We start from the raw sequence: 23,723 nt of genomic DNA, 5'->3' as shown, positions 1-23,723 counted from the left end.
GAGATGTGGAGATAATGGGAGTGAATGGGAGAAAGCTCGCTGGGAATAAAGGAAGAGGTCAGATTGGAGGGATTTGGGCGGGATTTACTCTGCTGATGTTGACCAGTCATTTTGGCCAATTCTCAGGATAAAGTCCAAAACCCCGGGGCTCCGGTTGTTGCACTTATTGGCTAATAGCTGGTCAGGGCAGCATGTGTTGGAACATGCCTGTGGACTGAGCACATTGTTGTTGGACGCGTGGCAGATTGATAGTGTAGCAGCAGCTGGACAGAGATCTCCGATGCTTGTCGTTGCCTTGTCATATTCTGGCCCAGATGTGAAAACAGAGCTAACGTCTGGGGGGCAGTCTGCTCGCCACCACACAGCTCAGTGACAGCCAGCTGGTCCAGGAGAGTCAGGAACATTTAAACCGGCTTAAATCCTCTGACCTCAACTCCCCAAACGCTTTCCCTGCAGGATCACATGGTCACGTGTCCCACACCTGGAAAAACCGCCAGATACTCTCTGCACTGTGGACTTTTTATAGTTTGTGGCTTTATATATAAAATATGAGTCTAAAAATATTCAGTGTAGACTCAACTTTAAATAATTATGAAATACTTTGGTAACACTTTACAATAACCAACTAAGTAATGTTTATAGATGGTTTATAGACCAATTATTAACTATTTACAAAGTGCTATACATATTTAATCTTTAAATGTTTTCAACCGATTTCTTAAAGGTATATGAATAATTTCAAAATCATTAACATACTTAATATGGTGTTAAACATTTTAAAATGAGTGCAACTAAAACTATTAATAAACTATTAATTATAATTTAATTGTTTGTTAATGGTAAAGTAACCATAAACTATACTATAAAGCCATTTATACATGATGTAGTTAGTTAAACATTGATAAATTATGTATTTACCATTCTAAATGGCCTCTATACGGTTTATAAATGATGATTAAACATTAATAAACTATCTGTTTACCATTTATAAATGATGGTTACCAATACTTTTAGTAAGACATTTTAACTGGCGTTGTCAGGTTTTAGTATTTATTTATTACAAAAGATACTTAATAATTTATTAAATTAATACAAATTCTAATAATGTATTGTTATCAATTTTTTTGCCATAACACAGGGGTCGGCAACCCTTACTAAACTTAAAACTTATTTTGAGCCTCACAATGAAGATGTAACAGCCTACTAAGTCTAAATTAGCCTACCAACATTACTAATAAGTTATAATGAGCATTTATTAATATGATTTTATCAAAATGCAGCGAGGACCCAAGTGCAAAGTGCTGGACACTAAAATATTTCAGGAGATTTGGAATAGGAAGCTAGTCCAGCTAGAGAAACTCAAAACTAGACTTGAAGTTGGCCAAATGTAGATGTTAAGGTGCCGGCTGTAGATGTTTAAATACCGTTTATAGGGAAACAGAAATAACCGTTCATGTCGTATGATTTTTTTTTGTAACAGCCACTACAGATGGCCTAAAGAGCAGAAGCCTGAAAGATATATCATATAACAGAAAGATGAAAACCAAGAAGATATCTTTCTCTTTTTTTTCTTGTAAACTTTACAAGTAGACAGAATGGTTTTATAGTGGTATTTCCATTGTGTTTCCAAGCTGGCAGTGTTCATTAACACTTTGTTTTTGGCTCTGTGTCGTGCATTGTAGTTTTTACAATCTGGCTGTTTTTCTCTCTTGTTGATTACATTTCTTTGGGCCTCAAACACGATTAAAATTCCTTATTTTTTTCCTCTTCAGTGAACAGTCTGGGCATCAGTGACGAGCTGAAGGAGAAGCTCCAAGATGTGATGGTGGACAGACATAAACTAACCCTGGGAAAGACCCTGGGAGAAGGTACTGCTGGGTGTTTGTTGTTTTTTTCTAACATGTTACTCTCGTTTGTGGGACAGTCTGGAGTTAATATATATGGTTTAAGTACAGGGAGTGTCTGAAAAACAGCAACGTGAAAAGGGAATTTGTAAACTCTTTCATATCGTGTTCTACAGAGCAGGGTTATTATAGTTAACGAAAACTAACAAAATAACGAAAACTAGAATTGAAAAGTGAAATAAAATAAAAACAAGAGTTTTTTTAAAAACAATAACTAACTGAAACTGTATTTTGTGGTTACAAAACTAACTAAAACTGACTAAAATTATAGTGAAAATTTCTTTCATTTTTGTCTTGGTCAACTTTTTTCATACGTAAACCTTTTTGGTTGATATGAAATCTACTTCATCTATCTGGTTTTATGACTTAATAAACTTATTGGGGCTGCATTGGATAATAAAAGGAAATCAAGGCAACATTTAAAATCTGGCACCCAACAAACACCCCATTACAAAAAAACTAAAACTAACACTAAAACTAATAAAAACTACACTAAAACTAAGCATTTTCCTAAAGATAAAAACTAATTAAAACTAGCAAACTCACTCTAAAAACTAATCAAAACTAACTGAATTTGAAAACAAAAAATTCACAACAAAATTAAAACTAAAACTAATGAAAAAAACCTATTACAACCTTGCTAGAGAGTTAGGATTTATCTGCCATAGCTCTTATCTCCAGTCATTTCCGTCTGACCCTAATATGTTTTGTGTAACAGTTTACAATGTGATAACCTGATAGCCTTGTTCTCTGTGAAGTCAGCCACTCTGCACTGTTTAATCTGAATTTTAATGTTGTTGTATCTAAACTGGGCGTTTCATTGTGTTTTAATTTCTTCCTTCAGGGGAGTTTGGCTCTGTGATGGAAGGGCTGCTGACTCAGGAGGAGTCTGTTCTCAAAGTTGCTGTCAAGACCATGAAGAGTGAGTAGACAGTAAAAGTACTCAGCCATTACCACAATGAACCCCTTCATGTCGGGAACACACAGGCCGATTGATGGAGAGACCCCTCGGGTCACAAATTAACAAGTGTTGGGGGCATACATTTCAGTTTTTGATCAGACAAACAGACAATGATGCAGCTTGTAAAAAATATTGGCAGAAGAAGAAGTTGTTGACCCCATGTTGACTGCAGGGTCAAAGTAAAGACAATTGTGTGGAAAAAATTGGAGAAGGGAAGGAGAAAGTTTTTAGATTAAGATTAAGATTCAGTTTTTGCACACACACACTTAAACAGCGAGCAGGGAATTTTGTACTACCTTGTCATTTGCAAGTGCCTTCATCATTTCAAGTGTTAATTGTAAAAAATAAAAAAAAAGTTATATTTTACATGCCAGTGAACACACCATGTTTAGGAGGAGTGAGCCGTACATTTCTGCGCCCGGGGAGCAGTGTGAGGGTTATGTGCCTTGCTCAAGTGCACATCAGTCTATAGCCGTGTTTCCTTTAGGGGGAAGAGTGGCCACTGGGAAAGTCTCAGGCCACGCCCTCTCAAAAGTCGCTCACTCTGCGTGTCTCCATTACAAAAAGGCCTCAGAGGGATTTAGAGACTCTGGAGGTGACGTATGGTTTTCCATCGAGTGATCGCTTAGCGACAGTTTTGACCGTGATCCGTGATCACATACGCAACGGATTAAACACGGGAGACGCAAATGTGGCCGCCGTCGCTAACTGTGCACGACATCAGCAGCTGATCATAAACAAAGCAGCATGGCTAATTATGCACAGCGTCTCCACTGATCATAAACATAGTGATGGTGAATTAACCAGCGATCACTAACTGTGCACAGAGTGTCCGGTGCTTGTTGTAAACAAACAGAGATCGCTAAGTGAACACCTCCTGCAGCAGCAGCACATACACACTGTACTGCTACAAAGCTAACTGTTAGCCTGTTAGCAATTTGCAGACTAGACACTAAGGGGTTAACATCCCCTTGGCTCTGCAGCTGGGAGAGACTGCTGCAAGAGGAATGTGCCTCAACTCGTTCTTAATGAGCTGCCTCACAGCTCGTTAAGAAGAGTAAGAACGAGTCTCCAATAACATCAGAAAAAGTCGCTGGAATTTATTCCAGACGCTTTCTTGAAAAATAGTCTGAAAAGTTGCTAAATATAGCAACAAAGTCGCTAAGTTGGCAACAAAATGTTGTTGTGGCGTCGAGTACTACGTCACATCCTGCTTAACGATCTATCCAATCAGCAACCAGGCTTTTTTCAGGGGAGAAAAACGGCCCTGCTCTTCTACAGGGACGAAAAAACCCAGACAAAAGTCCGCTCTGGACGGCTCGTATTCAAATTAGGGGCGTTTCGGCGAATGAGACCCGCCTCATTCCTTCTAGGCCACGGACTACAAATTGTGAAAACAGCACCACCCACTTATGTGAGATTTCTGCCTGTTTCAAGCTGTTAAAACAAAACCAGTGGTAAAAACTGCTCAAACTTTAATAACAAATCGTAGTTTAATAAATGCAGGAGCCAGAACACCCTCTGAAATAAAAGTTTATTTCTAAACCTGGCAGTGAGCTACGTAAACAAAAATCACATGGTCTCACCTCTGCTCCATCTTCTCCCCAGTCGCCATTTGCACCCGATCAGAGATGGAAGACTTTCTCCGGGAGGCCGCCTGCATGAAGGAGTTCGACCACGCCAACGTCATGAGGCTTTTAGGTGAGTCAGGGTGACCTTTTCACCTTATAGCAATACTTACAAAATAATTCTCTGGTATCTTTGCACAGGTCTTGAGATGGAAACAATGAAGGTTTATGCATAAGGTTGAAAAAATCACATAAAGTAGAGCTCAACAAATTTTAAAAAACCTAAAAGTTTTAGTTTTCAAGGTTTGAAAAGTGCTTGGATTTTGATTCAAGGTCTTGAAACTGTTAAAATGTAGGTTGTGTAGGATGCCAAACATTTGGCAAACATTTTGAAACATTTTTATGGCCCTTAACATCTATTTTAATATGACAAAGAAGTGAAATAATCGTTATACTATTTACATTGTATGTGCATATGTGTTTTACCCCAGCTGTACGATGCTGGAAAAGCTTTAAATTGCACCAATTGAAAATGTGTGAAAAGTGCTTTAATTTGACTTTGGAAAAAAGGTGAACCCTGAATTGAACTTTCTACCAAAAACAGACAAAGAAGTGCTATTTTGCTGTACTGCAGGTGTCTAAAAACAAGATAAAAACACTAAATCTGAGGGAAATGATCTTGCTGCATGGACAGATAATTTCACTTGACAAGATTTCTTAAATTAAGATTATTAAATATAGAAATAAGCATGTTGAACACTTAAAATAATAAAGTAACTCTTAAAACAAGATAAATTAAAGCTGCAAGCAGCAATGAACTGGCCCGAGCAGAGTGACCTGACAATTATTTGTTTCTTACCAAGATTTAAAAAACTTTAGATTTAGAAGTGTTAGATAATTTATCTTGTTTTAAGAGTTAATTTCTTATTTTAAGCGTTCAACATGCTTATTTCTAGATTTAACAATCCTAATTCAAGAAATCTTGTCAAGTGAAATTATCTGTCCATGCAGCAAGATCATTTCCCTCAGATTTAGTGTTTTTATCTTGTTTTTAGACACCCCTTTTTTGCAGTGTGGCTGAATGATTTTAGACGTCAGATTACAAATGTATCAAAATGTAGTATTCAACAGTAAGAAATAATTGAAATTCTGGTAAAAGCAGGTGCAGATGCCTACAAAACTGTATTTTTTTCCACCAAATGTGGTCCAGTTTTAACTTCTTTTGACGTGTAAATCACCAAGTCAGTGCTCACTGTGAAAACATGTATTGACTATTTTCAATAATAACCTCATCCATCAAGACAACATAGCTGGATTTTAAAAAAAGAGTGAAAAGATGTATGTATCAATGCATTACATCATTAGTTTTATCTTGTTTTTAGACCCTTCTCGGCAGTGTGCATTTTCTGTAGATTGAAATGAATGTTTGAGACAAACATCTCAAACCCTGTGCATATGAAACCATAAGTATGTGCAGGACTCAAATATGTTTATTTGTTGTTATATGGGAGAGCTAAGCCTTTTAAACGCCTTCCTAATTTAATTAGTAAATTCATGCTCAGCTCTTTTGGGATAATGGGTAAAACATGTCAATGTGTACAGAGCATGTACGTAGTTTGTGTGTCAGATACTAATCTGAGGTGTTTTCACAGGTGTGTGTCTGCAGACCGTGGAGAGTGAAGGTTACCCCTCCCCTGTGGTCATACTGCCCTACATGAAACACGGGGACCTGCACAGCTATCTGCTATACTCAAGGCTGGGAGACTGTCCTGTGGTTAGTCTCATTTTAAACAATAAAAGCATCGAGTCAGCAACACACATGTGCAGTCCCACAGCTTAATTAGTTCAGGGTTTGTAAGTTCACATGAATGTCTGTCAGCAAAACGGGATCCAAAGGTCAATATAGACGTGAAGTATTTGTTACAGTAGGTCCCTGTTCACGCCCTTTTGGCAGCGCAAACACTCTGAGATCACGATAACAGGAGATATGTGTCCGTCACTGCTATCTGGGCTTTTACTTATTAATGGATGAGATGGTTTTTGGAATGGAGAACTGCTATACGCACTAAGTCCCTGAAGAGCCTCGTTGAGAAACACAATCCTAATGAAAACAAGATTCCAACAAAATGTTGAAACATCCACGAACTCGGCAAACTTTCAAAAACAAAGTGGTGTTGAGCCCCATTCTTCCCACAGGAGGAGGCTGTCAGTGTGTGGAGCCGTTCCTCTGGACTCTACTGCCCCCTATTGTGTGACAAAAGAATAATAATAATACATTTTATTTGTAATGCACTTTACATTACAGGAAATCTCAAAGTGCTACAGGTTAAAAGCATAACAATCTGATTATAAAAAGGCTAAAAAAGGAAAAAACACTTAAAAACAGAAGAAAAAGTATACATACATACATACATACATGCATACTCTAAAAACCATCTAGATGGGAGGAATCAAAGGTTTTGCTCAAAAGGAAAGTTTTTAGTCCTTTTTTAAACGTGTCTATGGACTGTGGTGCCCTCAGGGTGTCAGGAAGGGCGATCCACAGCCGTGTATGACTGAAACCTTTTTCTCTCTCCTCTGTCCTGCAGTACCTCCCGTCTCAAATGCTGGTAAAGTTTATGACTGACATTGCCCGAGGAATGGAGTACCTCAGCAGCAAGAACTTCATCCACAGAGACCTCGCCGCTCGTAACTGCATGTAAGCACAATCTCTACTTCCACTTTTTACTCTCTCGGTTCCTGCATGTTCCACTTGCTGTTTTTCTCGATAAGGAGACTTAAAAAAGAACTAAAAGTGGACCAAAAGACTGGGAGAGGGGAAGTCCAAGAAAAGACATTGCATGAGCATTTACAGTTTTTTCTCAGTCGCTTTGGTGCATTTTTCACATCAATATTAACATTTGCACAACAGTTAGTTCAACCTCCACAACATTTAGTCATTTGTGCTCATCATAGTAGCAGTTTCTCATTCCTTACAACACATTACAAATGCTTTTGGACAGTCATCAAGTGCTTTCACACAACTCTCTGCTGTTTTATAACATTATCATTTGCTTATGTCATGTCAGTCAAAATTAACTATACTTGTGAATGCTGAATAGTCATTCCATATAAAACTAATAGTCCTCATTTCATTGCTTGAGTCATTACATACAAAAATGTTGAACTAGTTGTTAAAATCTGTCAAATTTTAAACAGTTTTTAAAAGCTGAATCCCACAAACCCCACTGTACAAGCATACATGAACCAAGCAGGACATGGACCTTTTCTACAATCTACTTTATGTTTGTTGTAAATCAGGGTTTTTTTTTTTTTCTTCTTCTTTTGCACAATGCTGTAAACAAATTAGAATTGAAAAGAGCATATGCAAGAAAAATTGTGACACAGAGTGTTGTACTCAGTTACCTCACTAAATACAGTAATGTGTAACTTTACTGTAGTTTTCTAATGGCTGTAAATAGTATAAAGTCTGTCTGGAGCATTTTCAGGTAGTGTCAACAAGATCTGACTTTTTTGCACTAGAAAACATTTAGAGACTAAACTGTCATAATCAAAACATGACAGAGACATTTGACTATATTGTTCATAAACATGGTGTCAGGACTTTTCATCTTGATGACACTTTCATTGACATGAATACTTGCGTTTGAGGAATGAGCTATGACTCTATAGCTATAGCTATGACATTTTGAGCAAGTGACACGCTTCTGCAGGTTATCAAGTAGGTTTTGCAGTTTGTACTAATTGTTTTGAGAAATGCATTAACTGTTCTGCAAATGTTAATACTGATGTGACAAATGCACCAAAGTGACTGTGAGAAACTGTAATTCAATTGCATTATATTTTATAATGTCATCACATCTTAATCTGCAGCAAAATAACTATATACGATTCAAGTAAATTAAGTGGGGGAAAAGGACAACACATGTAGAGTAGAATATATAAATTATCGCAAGCAAATAGTTATCTCAACATTTTAATGCACTTGAATGAATTTACTTTTTTACCTTCCACCACTATCTGAACACCTTCTTTCTCTGTTTTTTCTGCCTCAGGCTGAATGAGAACATGAATGTATGTGTGGCCGACTTTGGCCTCTCCAAGAAGATCTACAACGGGGACTACTACAGGCAGGGCCGGATCTCAAAGATGCCCGTCAAATGGATCGCTATCGAAAGCTTGGCCGATCGCGTCTACACTACTAAGAGTGACGTGGTTAGTTCACCCACTGTGTGCTTGTTTTAGTCTGTTCATCGTTGTGGGGACTTACCTCCCTTCTGGGGACTGGTCCCCACAAGGTTAATAACTTGTTTTGGGGTTAAGAATTACTTATTTTTTCCAAACTCTGTCTTTTGATTATCAAAGTTGAAAATCACTTGAAAAAATGACTTGAAAAAAACCTGAATTGGTTTATCGAAGAAACATTTAATAGTTTAAGTTGTGATCGCCCCCTGGTGGCGGGCTGCAGAAGAGGAGAAACAAATATAAAACCTCCAGAGAACATTTTAAAGCACCCTGCAGCATAATGCAAACCTAAAAATGTCCTTAAAAATTACAAAAAGATATTTTGAATCTTTAATCTTTTCAATACTATTTTTTTTTCTCGGTTTACCCTTAAAAAACAAGACAAATGGCCTTATTTTATTAGCTTCATGAAGAACGAGCTCTGGTGTATTTAGCTAAATGCGTTTCAGTAGAATGTAATGTGCACACATATCAGACAGTATTCAACTGTTTTACTTAAGTAAAATTAGTAATACTACAGTGTAATGTTACAAGTAAAATCCTGCTATAAAAAGCTAACATAAAAGAACAACAGCATCAATATATTTAATAAATCAGTATCAGAATTAAAAACTTAGTATGAATTTTATGTTCCATTTGAGAAAAATAAATATTAGATTATAATTATTGATGCAGTACTCAAATGTTGCAGCTGTTAAAGCTGTTTTTTAACTACTTTGTACACTGCTGGGTAACTATCTACAACAATTTTATAACGTATTAGTTGATTTATATTTAGTTTTAATAACTGAACTCTGCAAAGTAACAAGTAAAAAAGGTAACCAATAAATGTAGTGGAGTAAAATGACAATATTTGCATTCAAATGATAATGAATAGCTCAAAAATTAAAGTAGACGAGTAAATTTACTTTCCAGCACTGCAGATGTGAACAGTAACAGCTGATGTTTTGCTTGAGGTCTCTGGTTTCCACCACATGTTAAAATACTTTATGATGGATGTGCATTCTTCAGTAAGTTGCACGTACACTGCAAAAAACAAAAATAAAACAAGATAAATTAAAGCTGCAAGCAGCGATGAACTGGCCCGAGCAGAGTGACCTGATGTTAGATAATTTATCTTGTTTTAAGAGTTAATTTCTTATTTTAAGCGTACAACATGCTTATTTCTAGATTTAACATCTTAACTTAAGAAATCTTGTCAAGTGAAATTATCTGTCCATGCAGCAAGATCATTTCCTTCAGATTTAGTGTTTTTATCTGGTTTTTAGACATCTTTTTTTTTTGCAGTGTAAAGCAGGATGTCCAGAAATCCTACACAAACACTGTCTGTGTTATTTTCACAGCCAGTGTTTGACCAGAGCAGATTCATGTTTGAGAAGTGTGTGGGGAGGTGTGTCAGAGCTGAAGGAATCTTAAAACTCCTTAACACTTTCCCTCTCTCTCTCTCTCTCTCTCTCTCTCTCTCGCTCTCTCTCTCTCCCTCTTCACTGCTGTTTTCTCTCTCAGTGGTCGTTTGGAGTCACCATGTGGGAGATCGCCACGCGGGGCCAGACTCCGTACCCGGGGGTCGAAAACAGTGAGATTTATGATTATTTGAGACAAGGAAACCGTCTCAAACAGCCTCCAGACTGTCTGGACAGCATGTGAGTGTCCACTCCTTCATATTCCTCACAAAACACAGTTTAGGTCAGCTGATGATAAATTATCTTGGAAATCTTTTGCCTCCTGATAGACATACCTTTTCACCATAAACCAACCAGGGCTGGAGGCTTTCCTAAATATTCTTAGATAAACACAGTTTACTCGACCTTTTTGTTCCAAGAAGTAGATTTCCCCAATTTTGAAAGCTTTCACCTTTCCTCATAGTAACCTTAAGACAAGATTTTCATATTTTTTAAATTATTTAATTTCTTAATTGTTACAAAAACAGCTTCATGCTTTATTTTCAGGCAACACATTTCTTTACAACTTTAAAACTTAAGATAATTTTCTGAGGCAATACACTTGTTACATTTTTACATATTTTATATTACAGCGCAGTAATGTATTTTTCAAAAAACAAAACTTTAAAAAACTGTTTGGGCTGATATATACATTTACAGTGTGTCATTGTTACTGAAACTGAATTAACCCATTCATCATTTTACGTGTTTTAATGTCATGGTTTAGCAGTTTTTCACCATAAAATCTCCAGACATTTTTTACAGTGTACATTAAATATAAAGTTAACGTTTCTTCGTGGTCTGCAGCTACGCCCTGATGTTCTCCTGCTGGCTGCTGAGCCCAAAGGACCGCCCCTCCTTCGAGTCCCTGCGCTGCGAGCTGGAAAAGGCCCTCGAGGACCTGCCGGACACCCAGGACCCAGACGAGATCCTGTACGTCAACATGGACGAGTCTTCCATGGAGCTGGGGGCGGTCGGAGGCCGAGACCCAATCGGGGGGCCGTCCCCTCTCTGCCTGAAGGCCCTGGACTCTGTGACCACCGTGGAGGTCCACCACCCCAACCGCTACGTCCTCTGTCCCCAACACGAGACCAACCGGGCCCTCTCCGACTCCCTGGAGAGCCTGGACATGCCGGTGTCGTCCTCCACAGCCACGCTGCCTCTACAACCGTCCTGCCACTCCACGCCCAACCCCACCCCGGCCCCCACCCCCACCGTCGAGCTGCTGGACGACAGGGAAGGCTCCAGGAAAATGCCCTGGCAGTGATGGCTTCACTTTCTGTTTTTTTTTTAAAATGACAAGACTCATCACTGCCAAAGTGTACCATCCTTTAAACCCCAGTCCAAGAAGTCCAGCCTCTTGCTACTGACCGTCACAAACCTAACGGGCCCCCTTTAAGATAGTTTTGCACAAATACACACACAGCCGAAGGCATTCCAAGGAAGTGGAGGGTTGGGATTATTTCCTTTCTTCTCCTCAGCACATTTCCAAGTGTAAAAGACATTAAAAAGTGGGCGAACACTGTCAGAGAAACATGTTGTTGCCCACGTTCACTGCAGCACAATCAGAGAAATCTATTCCCATTCACGATAGCAATAAAACACCACTTCTACACAACTACCTGTACACAGCAGATCGATCGCCCTCATGTGATTAAGCTACACAAAAAAATAAAAAATACACTCCGTGAAACCAGCTCAGACACTGCCAGGCTGAATCTTCAACCAAACAAACTCAGGAGCTTGAACTTGTGAGTAAGCGCTAACATGGACCAGCTGAGGAAAGTCAGGATTTTTTTTACATTTTTGATGGAGAAACGTCGTCCATGTGAATCTCTGCTCCTGTGCAAAAATAACTAAAAGGATTAGTGGGACAGAAAGGAAGCAGACTGGCTGCTTTAAGGTTATTTTAATACAGTTTATGAAGGACAATGAGAAGTTTATGGCTAAAGTTTTTGTTGTTTTGCCTTTTTTTTCTACTCGAGCACGATCATTTTCCCACTTGAGCAGTAGTTCATTACTTTAATCATGGTAGAAATCCTAATCGGATATTTTGGTCTCTCTGTATTTGTCAGGTTGACTCATTTAAATTACATCTAAATCGAGTTGAGTCATATAATTTTAACACAAAATAAAACTGAGATGATTAGACTAGACTTATAGATAAACAGAAAGAGAAATGTATTTAACTATAAGTGATAGAATTCACTCAAAATTACAGAAAAAAACAACTTAAGAATGAAAAGAGACCAAAATTTGCAAAATAAATTGTAAAATTTCAAAGCAGGCTTAAGAGACTTTGGCGTGAAGCTGTTCTTAAAGAGGAACCTCCATCTTATGGATCCAACCCTGCAGTAGCTTGTTTGTTAGCCTAATGTAGCGCTCTAACAGCCCCTGCCTCCTCTGCAGCGGTCGTACTGCTAGTCGTGCATTCGTTTGCACCATGAGCCATTTACAGTTCACACAAGGAAACCTGTGAAAGTCCTGATTCAACAAGTCGACACGTCACAACTCAGGAAGCTGAGACTTTGCTCAACAGGGACGGAGGTACTGGTCAAATCAAGAGGGTACGAATAATCTGAGGCAGGAGGACGGATGGAGGGAAGGTACGGACATGGTGGAGTTACCGAGGCAAACGGCGGGAGAAGCTCCTCGCCTTTTGCTTTTGGCTCAAGCACAGTGTTATTACACATTTTGTAATTTTTTTTAATGCTGAATTTTGTATTTCTACAACTTTGCACTAATGTTTTTATATCATTGTACGTTTGTTTATAATTTGTATATCTTTTACGCTTTTTGTTTGTTTTGTGTTTTCTTTCTGGACGGTCATCCTGCAGACGCTCTCATGAATGAAATCTATTCACGAGTAACAACTCACATGTTCATAAAGGCAGAGAACAAAGCCTGTGAAAACATTGCAAGGTGTTTAAACGAATACTTCACCCTTAAAATAATCATTTAGGTCAGGGGTCGGCAACCTGCGACTCCGGAGCCACATGTGGCTCTTCAGGCCGTCTGCAGTGGCCGTGACAAAAAAAATATATATACGAAATTAAACATTATTTACATTTTAATTTTAATTTATCATTATAGCTTACAAACATCTTAAAAAGCTTTAACCTATACATTTTGAGTTTGAGTAGGCTAGCATTCGATTCCAAACTCCAAAGTCATAAAAATAAATGCTCATTTTGACCAATTAATCATGTTGGTAGACTAATTTTTCATTTTATTTTCATTCAAATTAGGTTTGCGGCTCTCTCATTTTGACCAACAATGGCTCTTTTGTTAGTAAAGGTTGCCGACCCCTGATTTAGGTCAATTAATCATCCCATGTCACTATGAATTTGTGAAGAACATTTTCTTGCATCCACGTGATTTTGAGAATCTGAAGATTGAGTGAATCCTTAAGCAAACATATATCATAACATCTGTTTTGAGCTGTCACACAGCTCGTATACAGTTTAATCCAAGTCTCACAAAAATGAAAATGAAGGACATTTTCACTATAATTTTAGTTAGTTTTGTAACCACAAAATACAGTTTCAGTTAGTTATCGTTTTTTTTTAAACTCTCGTTTTTATTTTTATTTATTTCACAAATTCAAGGTAACACGCAGCAATTAACCGATACACAAATGGTCATTTTAAGGGTGAAGTAATCCTTTAACTCAATTTGAGTGTTTTTAGTAAATAAGCAAAGACTGGGAAACATGACTAACTAACCTCGTCATTTGACATCATCCTGCCGCTCTGTTATTCTGGGATATTTTTGTTTCTCGAGGTTTTAGCACTGTAAATAGTTAAAGTCTGGTACCAGCAGAGTGGAGGAGGAGACAGAAAGCAGCAGCAAGTGTGTTCATCCAAACCTCTGTGTTGAGGTCTGCTGGCTGCAACTTTGCATCATGCATGCACTTATTTTTATATATATATAGATATATATATTTGCTTTAGTTCATGATTTTGTCATTGGAATGGACCATGTTCCAACACACGTTTTGGGAGATTTGTTGAAATGAGGCGCTGTGTTTCTCAGACATCAAAGGTACTTATATATGAAACAGTATACAGTGATATTTTATATCTGTAGCATTACTGAAATCCCTTTAAAGTGTACATTTTGTGCTATACCTTTGGTACTGTATACTCATTGTGATCTCCAGACTGGTGCTGAGACTGAGGCACTGGTCAAATTTGGTCTGTACACATATGTTTTTACCAATTTGAATGCAAGTACATCTTCTGTGTTACACTAATCAGTGTGTTTAAACCATTTTGGACAAAAAGACAAAACTGATCCTCAAACAGATTCCAGCAAAAACTGAAACTCCTTCACGGTTACAGTGAGTTCAGCCTTAAATCGTCACCTTCAGTGCCTTCAGAGAGCCAGTATTTTGCATTAGTGTGTATGGATTGTGATTCTCCTGGTGTGTTGAATTGGGAGAAGACTGTACTATAATCGCCTTTATATTGTCACTGCCATGATTTGTAAACAAAGTTTTATACAGTACCCACAGTATTTTGTATAAGAAATAAATGAGTTCATCATGAATGAGCCTTTTTCCCGAGCTTTGAGTGTGACAAAATTAATTAAATTCACATCAAACGTGTTAATGACATGTTTATTAAGTCAACAATACAGCCTATGATGAGGTAATTTTTTGTCTAATTAAAATTTTGTTCTCATAGCAGGAAGATTAACCCTTGTGCCTCAAAGGACCGATATGACAAAAAAAACTGATTGTTGGACTTGTTGAATTTTAAACCAACACCACACTGCAAATTATTTGTTTCTTACCAAGATAAAAGAAACTTTAGATTTAGAAGTGTTAGCTAATTTATCTTGTTTTAAGAGTTGATTTCTTATTTTAAGCGTACAACATGCTTATTTCTAGATTTAATAATCTTAATTTAAGAAATCTTGTCAAGTGAAATTATCTGTCCATGCAGCAAGATCATTTCCCTCAGATTTTGTGTTTTTATCTTGTTTTTAGACACACCTTTTTTGTAGAAGATGGGGTTTAAAATGTATGCCATATGCATCAACACAGTTAAATAATTATATTAAAAACCCATTGAAAAGCCAACATGTCCCTAGTGAGGCACAAAGGTTAAGAGCCTGAGATAAACGACACAGTGGCTGACAGATCCTCTTAAAGATCACAGAACAGCTGGAGAAAAAACATGAAATAGTTGAATAATGTACAGAATGTCAAGTTCCTCCAGGTCTCAGAAGTGGATGTAGGAGATCTGAATGTCGCCTTCAATCTCCAGCATGTCGATCTCGTTGAAGGACTGCAGGCGGTGGAAGAAGTCGAACAAGTGTTGCCCGTTCACAAACACCTTGAACCTCTGGTTCCCACAGCGGATCGACATCTGAGGGTCAAAGACGGAGACATCAAGAGATTCAACAATAACTCTAGATATTAGTTTGGTTTGGAAATCTGGTAACACTTTATATTGGGGAAAACAAATTCAACATTAATTAGTTGCTTATTAGCATGCAAATAAGTAACATATTGGCTCTTAATTAGTCATTATTAAGTAGTTATTAATGCCTTATTCTGCATGGTGGGTCACTTTGCGCCAATGTTAGTCTACCAGTGAGCCACTTTGTAGAGTAATGATTGACATTAAAATCTACCAATCCTCATCCAATCATCCAAAAGGAGCCACCAGTCACGTCAAAGGTCTAGTTGTTCACCACTATGTAGAGATTATAAAGTCCATACAAAGTAAAGCATATTAAGATCATAACTCGTATACAACAACTTCCTTACTTACTACTAATAAGCAATAATTCTGAGGTTACTAAGGGAAAACTCTTAAGGGAAAACTCTTATTTAATGTCTTACTGGTTGTATAATAAGGCCATGCAGAATAAGGCATTAATAACTACTTAATAATGACTAATTAAGAGCCAATATGTTACTTATTTGCATGCTAATAAGCAACTAATTAATGTTGAATATGTGTTCCTTAATATAAAGTGTTACTGGAAATCTTTATTTCGAACATATAAAATGATCATACAAACAAATAACATCTGCAGAAAATCAACCTTGGTTTTTAGACAGATGTTACTTACATCAAAGTACTGTCCCTCCATGAACGGGTTCATGCCCATCTCTCTCTCCTCCTGGCCCCAGTTTCCTCCCAGCATGCTGTTCCTCACCACCACCCCCTCCCTCACCCTCGGGTTCATGTGGAAGGCGATGTCCCGAGATCTGCCCACCATGAAGTTGATGCTCATTCTGCAGCACACAGAACCAGGAGGAGTGTGTTACGTGTCTGTTAGCACTCACACTGCAGAGATTTAAGTGAACGTACACACACACACACACCTGTCTGCTCCATAGGGCACCATGCCTCTGATGATGATGGTCCTCTTAGGGGACATCCCTCCTGGGATCATGTTGGAGTAGGGCACAGGCTAAAAACACAAGAAAAAAAACTCAAAATAAGGTAACATAAAAACAATCCTCCAGACGAGCAGGTACACTGCAAAAAAGGTCTGAGGGAAATGATCTTGCTGCATGGACAGATAATTTCACAAGATTTCTTAAATTAACATTGTTAAATCTAGAAATAAGCATGTTGTACGTTCAAAATAAGAAATTAACTCTTAAAACAAGATAAATTATCTAACACTTCTAAATCTAAAGTTTGGATAAAAGCGTCTGCTAAATGACTAAATGTAAATGTAAGCATTCAACATGCTTATTTCTAGATTTGATCATCTTAATTTAAGAAATCTTGTCAAGTGAAATTATCTGTTCATGCAGCAAGATAATTTCCCTCAGATTTAGTGTTTTTATCTTGTTTTTAGACACACCTTTTTTGCAGTGTACTGAAATCAAAAGTCTTTATTTGTATACAGTAGTACACATGGAGTCAACATTGTGGGTGACCAATTCTGTCAGGTGGATAGGAGATCAACCAACCCAGACCTTTAAAATGAGACGCTACTGTTTGGTCCAGTCGTCGGAACTTTTGTCCGGAAGTAGTTTTTTGTAAGTCTAACCCTGTTGTACCAAACCCAAGTGTTTATCATGGTCGTCACGTGTCACAATAATATTTAGAAATGTTTATATTCATGTTGGTTGTTCAAAAATGTGGAGATTGAACATATCTGTGACTTGCACACTCAAAGAAATCAAATTAAGAAAAATATTACACAACTAGAATAGATGACAGAATAGATTTTACTTACAGGGTTGTAGACTGGCTGCCCGCCCATGCTCTGTAATCACATTAACAGATAAAAGATTAAAATTCGATTATTAGAAGTAAGAAAATATCTTCCACAGAAGAGGGCTTTATGGATGTGTGCATGTAATCATGCAGTTTTCTCACCGGCAGATTTGATCCTGGATATCCTCCCTGACAGAAGACAAAATAAAGTCAGTTAATACAAATAATAAAATGTGCAAATAACACAAAAGTAAAATATTATAAATAAAACATGTTCCTACCCCCATACCACCTCCCATGCCTCCTCCTGGATATCCACCCTGTAAAGAAGCACACGTAAAAAGAAGGATTTTATAAGATTCTTTTCATTTTTTTGACAATTAGCTCTGTATTTTTTACTGAATGAATTTCAGGACTAATGAAGAGCAGAAATATGAATATTTATTCACCCCCATGCCTTCTCCTGGATATCCACCCTGTTGAAGAGTGGAGATTATTTTAAATATTAATAATGATGTATTTAATTCAATTTTCAAATCCTGATATTAAGTATACTTACTCCCATGCCTCCTCCCATTCCTCCTCCCATGCCTCCTCCCATTCCTCCTCCCATGCCTCCTCCCATTCCTCCTCCCATTCCTCCTCCCATTCCTCCTGGGTATCCTCCCTGTATATCAGTTAAAATGTTTAATTGAATGTAATTAATCGTAATTATTATAAAAGAAACTACATTTATAGACAAAAATAACTCACCCCCATGCCACCTCCTGGATATCCTCCCTGTTAAAAAGTGGTGAACATGTTAAAACCCTTTACAATGCTGTGTTGAAATGTATTTTTAAACTTAAATTATGAATACTTACACCCATGCCTCCTCCCATGCCTCCTCCCATGCCTCCTCCCATTCCTCCCTAAAATAACCAAACAGAAGTGTCAGCGTTGAGCTGCAAGAGGTTTTCTGCCAACCATTCCCTGATAGTATTAAAACATTCTAGGAGTCTAGATAACTTAAAAAACTTCACTGGGTTTAAATCAGAAACAGAGTTGGATATCGCCCACACATAAATTATGTTAAATGTTAAAACTATTTATGATCTGTCCTAGGGGCAGTAAGTACAGTGAGAACAACAGGGGCCCCAGAACTGAGCCCTGTAGGACCCCACATGACGGTGGGGAAAAGTCAGAAACAAAAACACCAATATAGAGACAGTAAAACTTCTGTCAGTTAGATATGAAGAAAACCATTGTAATGCTATACCTGATATGCCAACACAGTCACGTAATCTCTTGATAAAAAATAACACTCTAGCAACCACATTGCACATGCAGTATGTATATATATACTATATATTTTTGTCCTTATACTATTATAGTTTCACTACTTGCTACCTCACATTGCCACTTTCATATGGTTTGCACATCTAGTTTTATCACACCACTAGTGGATGTAGTGTCTCTGCTGTTTTATGCTGTCTTGTGGTTCTTGTGGTTATGTGTTATCTTAAACTGTTTTCTTAAACTGTACTTGAGCCGCTGCAACACCTGAATTTCCCCCATTGGGATCAATAAATCTTATCTCTTATCTACTAATTGCTTGTCACCTGCAGGAGCCAGAAGATGTTAGTTTTTATTGCATATTGAGGTTTCAGCTTTGCAAAAGCTTGAAGAAATGAACAGTTTGCAGCAAAACAAAGCAAGCGCAAATCTGTCACAGTGAAACATTGAATAGTTTCTACTCACTCCCATTCCTCCAGGATACCTATTCATGCCACCTCGAGCCGCCTGGCACAGAAGCAGAAAGCATTAGAAACTGAATTTCTTTGCCCCAGCGAAGCCCAAAGCATGAAGCTGAAAGCTTCGTGGACAGAAAGTCTCACCCCGATGACATTAATCGTCTGGATGGAAACATCTCCGGCGATTTGCATCGCACAAATTCTCTCCACAGGGAGGCGGTGTTCAAAGGTGTAGAAGTCATTACCGTTGACTTTGATCTGCGACAGAAACAGGCCACATGTGAGGGACTATCAGGGACATAATTCAGAATTACCATTCAGACACACATATGAAACAAAACACATTCACACACTATAGTAAAAAAACCTCACAAACTTACAAGTGAAATGCTTTCACAAACACCACTGAAATGTTATGCTGTCTCACACACAACTGAAATGCTTTTATACACACAACTGAAATGCTTTTACAAAATTGTATGTATAAAAGCATTTCAGTTGTGTGTATAAAAGGGGGGGCAGGAGGGGCGACCGCCCCCTCTCTGTCACACCGTGGTGAGGTCTTGGGTTTTTTATGTCTTGGTCTCGTCACTGCTTTTATTTTGAAAAGTAACTCTCCTCTCGTTTCAGGTCACCTGCCCCTCCCTGTGTGTGTCTCCTGCCTGAGTGTCTCCCCTAATTACCAATTGTGTTCACCTGGTGCTCCTTCCCTCATGTGTTAAATAGTCTGTGTCTCCCTTGTCCTGTGCCAGTGTGTCGTTTTTCGTCTCGCCAGCATTACCACAGTTCTTGTCATCGCCACAGTCATCTGCCTTGCTTCGTTTTCAAGTTTGTTCTCCTCGTAAGAGTGATTTTCTTTTGTAAATTTTCACAGCTTAGCTGCTCCCTTAGTTCGTTAGTTGTTAGATTGCCTTTTGTTATTCCTCCTTAAGAGTGATTTTGAGTTATTTAGTTTTTCTCCCTTAGATTGTTCCTCCATTTTACGGAGTGATCTTTGGTTTAGTCCTTTTCCCTGTTCAGTCATTTCCTCCCTTTTGGAGCGCCTTTTGTTTATTAGTATTTTATTTTGTCCCTTTTTCCCCTTTCCCTTGTCTAGTTGTTTGTTCCTTATCCCGTAGGATAGTTTGCCCTGAGTTTCAGGATAGTCAGGAGTTTTGTGTTTTCCCTCTTTTTAGGGATTATTAGTGTCAGGTCTTCTAGACTGTTAAATGTTCATAGCCCTTTTGTTTCCTCTGTTCGGGGAGTTCCTCTTGCTTTTTTTTGATAATGTGCCTTAAGGAGTGTCCTTCTAAAGTGCCCCTCTAGTGCCATGGTTCCTCTCTTTGGTAGCCGACGAACGTAGAATGTGAAAGAGGCGTTGCTTTCATGTGGCGTCGCTATGACGAACAGCTACATCTAGAGGTACTAAAATCTGTAGTTACTAAGTTACTAGATCAGTACCATTAATTACTTTGATCTGGATCTCCTTTTAACTTAATGCTAATCCTAATCAAGGATGAGGACAATTTCATCAAACATGATGCATCAGAGCTTTTTGCTGCTGGTGGGGCTCCATGTTGTGCAGAATGTGCCCTTTTTATTTTGTCGCCCCTGCCCTTCCAACACTGAGTCTGCCACTGTAAGAGTTTGTTATAAATCATTTATGATTTAGAAAATAGTTTGTATTTCTTGCTGCTCTGACCTGGTAGCCCTGTGACGTGATCATGATGACCATTTCAAAGGCCTGGCCCTTACTGAAGGGCATGTCCCGGATCTTGTCCTCAGAGCCCCAGTCACCGTCCTGACGGGAGTTGAAGACCACCTTGTCCCAGCCATCGAAGCGAGGGTTGAAGTGGCAGGCGATGTCGCTGGACTCAGACTCTCCACAGAGCAGGTTGATGAAGAATCTGCAGAAAGGAACAGCAGCGACATTACGTCATCTTATTTCTGAATGGACTGAGGAAATACAAACAGTTGAGGCGTGTCAGATGTCCCCACAAAGAGCTAAAGATATAATGATACAGTCAGGTATGTGCAGTGTTTACTCTGCCTGTTAATGGCCTGTAAAGTCCCTCAGATATTACTATTTTGAAAAGGGGAGGGGAGGGTGATAAAACTGGAGCTGTGTATTACAAATATGCTTTGATTTCCAACAAAGAAACCTGCTGCTCCACCCAGAGTCAGATTACACAAGGTGTTCCCCCGTTTAGGTTAGAGATTAAAAAATGTCTCAGTGGACAGAACTCAGACAAGAAGACCTTGGATTGAGAGACGAGATTGCAGCTTTTCTCAGTTGCTTTGAATGAATTCTCAAGTATAATCCCTTTTTCTGTCAAAACCATAGACTGTATATAAATAATAATAAGTTAACATGGGACTTTTATTTTGATGGGACTTTTATTTTCCCACTTCCGGTCTGTCCGCCGACATATTAATAAATGAGAAACAAAAAATGATTATTTCATTATTTCATTTTGGTTTTTGGTTATTTCATTTTTTGATGCTGAGAGCAAAATGCGTTTTTCCAATTTTGGTTTAAAACGGAAAAAGGAAAAGGGGGCACTGTTTCCAGTTTTTAGTTTTGAGAGCAAAAGGGATTATACTTTAGCACCCCGAACCGAAAAACCACTATGCTTTTTTATTCGTATGCATTTTGATCATCATGAAATAAGAAACTGATCATCTAAATAAAAAAGCTGAAAATAACATAATAATTTGCATTATTGTGCTATTTAAGCATTTAAAGTTTGTTTAAAAAAAGAGAGAGAAAAAAATGTCCAAATAACAAGTTGATGCAGATGTTAAATATATATATATATATTTTTTTTTTTATTTTTTTTTTATTTTTTTTATTTTTTTACCTGGTAATGTCCTCAGGAATGGACCCCTGGATGTAGATGGACGTTCCCTCCCTCACGCCTCCATAAATGGGCCCCAGGTAAGGAATTGCCTGCACAGTGCACAAGAAATACTCATTATACAGTCACAGTATATATTATTATTATTATTATTATTATAATACAGTAATTCAGTGATTCACAAAGAGTGGGATCCTTCAAGGTTGTCTCCATAAAAATTAACAAGTACTACACATTTACTCGTGTGCTGGACTTCTTGCAGCTGATTCAAATGATCAGCTTTTCATCAAGCAGCTTCAGCAAATCATCAGTTGATCATTTGAATAAGCTGTTAGAGCAGGAGGAGTCCTGCACTGTCCTGATTTTATTAGATTTTATTTGCCTGATATTGACTTGAGATCATACTGAAACTTTTACCACCAAACGTTTTTGCAAGTGCAGCTTTAAAATAAACAAAAAAACAATTTCACTGAATGCTCACTGCAAAAAAGCTGTGTCTAAAACAAGATAAAACACTAAATCTGAGGGAAATGATCTTGCTGCATGGACAGATGTTGTTACAAGTTACATGTTACATGTTGTTAAGATTGTTAAATCTAGAAATAAGCATTTTGAACGCTTAAAAATAATAAATTAACTCTTAAAACAAGATAAATTAAAGCTGCAAGCAGCGATGAACTGGCCCGAGCAGAGGGCACTGAAAATTATTTGTCAGTTTATTGTCATAAAGGAACAAAGAAACCAGAAATATTCACATTGAAGAAACTGAAATCAGAGAATTTGGACTTATTGTCTTTAAAAAAAAATGCTCAAACCAATTATTAGATTATCAAAATAGTTGACGATTAATTTAATAATTGATTATTGTTCGACTATTTGAATAATTGTTGCAGCTCTATAGTCAATGGTAATCTTTATCATTAATGCAGACAAAGACATCTAAAATTAGACAGCTTGATGTATCAAAAAAATAGTTATTTTCATAAAATAATCCACTATTATATCAGTTTTAGGTCATAAGGTTGTTTATAGTGCAACATGATTCTCTGCCAAGTCCTCTGAAGGAAAAAATACAAGTTTGGAAATCCCAAACACACACAATCCTGAAATGGACTGTGTTTGTCAGTGCAGATACTCACAGGGCCGTAGATCGGCTGGTAGCCAGGAGGAGCAACAAACATGGCAGCAGGCGGTGAGACGGACGGAGAGAATCAGGAGGCTTCAGTCAGGATCTGGTCTCTGCTGGAAGCCTCGTTTTATATGAGAGACGAGGGAGCGGCAGAGCACCAAACCTAAGAGTGTTTACTTTAGAGGCACAAGATGCAAACTAACCATTGACCCAGCAGAGGAGTGGCACATTACAACAAAAGACAGTGTGTGTGTGTGTGTGTGTGTGTGTGTGTGTGTGTGTGTGTGTGTGTGTGTGTGTGTGTGTGTGTGTGTGCAATTTTAATATTTGAGGATCTACTTGGCTTCTGGTATAGTTTATGCTTTAAATTTGCTTTTCTGCATGCTCTAGTATTGCTGTATTTTTATTTTATTCTATTTAGTGTGTTTCGACTCGACAGGCCTTAGTTACTTAGCTCAAATTGGCCTGTTATAAGGCTTTGTTTTCAAGTTTCTGGGGGTGTGGTCTTCTGCCTTAAAAATTATAGTTTAAGCCAGGGATGGGCAACCTAGGTGTTGCAGGGGGCCACAATTTCTCATCAACACTACCACAGGGCCACATATAGGACCGTGCACTTAACCTGATATGATGAAACTGCAATTTTAAATATGTTTACAGTGCAGTAACTTAACATATTTCATGCTCAAATGCATGTAGAACAGTATAAATAGG

General features: G+C 38.0%; 2 protein-coding genes across 3 annotated transcripts in view; one reads left to right on the top strand and one right to left on the bottom strand.

The window, feature by feature from the left end:
* LOC131969798 (tyrosine-protein kinase receptor UFO) overlaps positions 1-13,084 on the top strand; it is a 45,347-nt gene extending 32,263 nt beyond the window's left edge. Inside the window, exons 13-20 of the mRNA XM_059331005.1 lie at positions 1,773-1,868; positions 2,749-2,826; positions 4,474-4,566; positions 6,086-6,207; positions 7,022-7,131; positions 8,489-8,648; positions 10,185-10,321; positions 10,928-13,084. Of these exons, the coding sequence (XP_059186988.1) occupies positions 1,773-1,868; positions 2,749-2,826; positions 4,474-4,566; positions 6,086-6,207; positions 7,022-7,131; positions 8,489-8,648; positions 10,185-10,321; positions 10,928-11,387 (1,256 nt within the window). The 3' untranslated portion in view covers positions 11,388-13,084. The remainder of the gene's footprint in view (positions 1-1,772; positions 1,869-2,748; positions 2,827-4,473; positions 4,567-6,085; positions 6,208-7,021; positions 7,132-8,488; positions 8,649-10,184; positions 10,322-10,927) is intronic.
* A 1,643-nt stretch (positions 13,085-14,727) lies between these two features.
* On the bottom strand, positions 14,728-23,093 carry LOC131969799 (galectin-4-like). 2 transcript variants are annotated; one of them, XM_059331006.1, is made up of 15 exons: positions 23,023-23,093; positions 21,887-21,975; positions 20,728-20,932; positions 19,191-19,304; positions 19,054-19,095; positions 18,177-18,224; positions 18,067-18,093; positions 17,873-17,980; positions 17,763-17,789; positions 17,595-17,633; positions 17,476-17,502; positions 17,333-17,362; positions 16,464-16,552; positions 16,208-16,373; positions 14,728-15,495 (listed from the first exon to the last, which is right to left on the bottom strand). In XM_059331006.1, exons 1-15 carry the CDS (start codon positions 23,062-23,064, stop codon positions 15,349-15,351), a joined length of 1,200 nt encoding a protein of 399 aa, XP_059186989.1. In that variant the 5' UTR covers positions 23,065-23,093; the 3' UTR covers positions 14,728-15,348. The 2 variants fall into 2 exon arrangements, with proteins under 2 accessions (XP_059186989.1, XP_059186990.1); XM_059331007.1 differs by lacking the exon at positions 19,054-19,095.
* Between the last annotated feature and the right edge of the window lie 630 nt (positions 23,094-23,723).

Source organism: Centropristis striata, chromosome 4 (assembly GCF_030273125.1).
Source record: "Centropristis striata isolate RG_2023a ecotype Rhode Island chromosome 4, C.striata_1.0, whole genome shotgun sequence".
In the NCBI taxonomy this organism is placed as follows: domain Eukaryota; kingdom Metazoa; phylum Chordata; class Actinopteri; order Perciformes; family Serranidae; genus Centropristis; species Centropristis striata.
The sequence above is the reverse complement of the archived record's forward strand: the minus strand, read 5'-3'. Positions and strand labels throughout refer to the sequence as shown.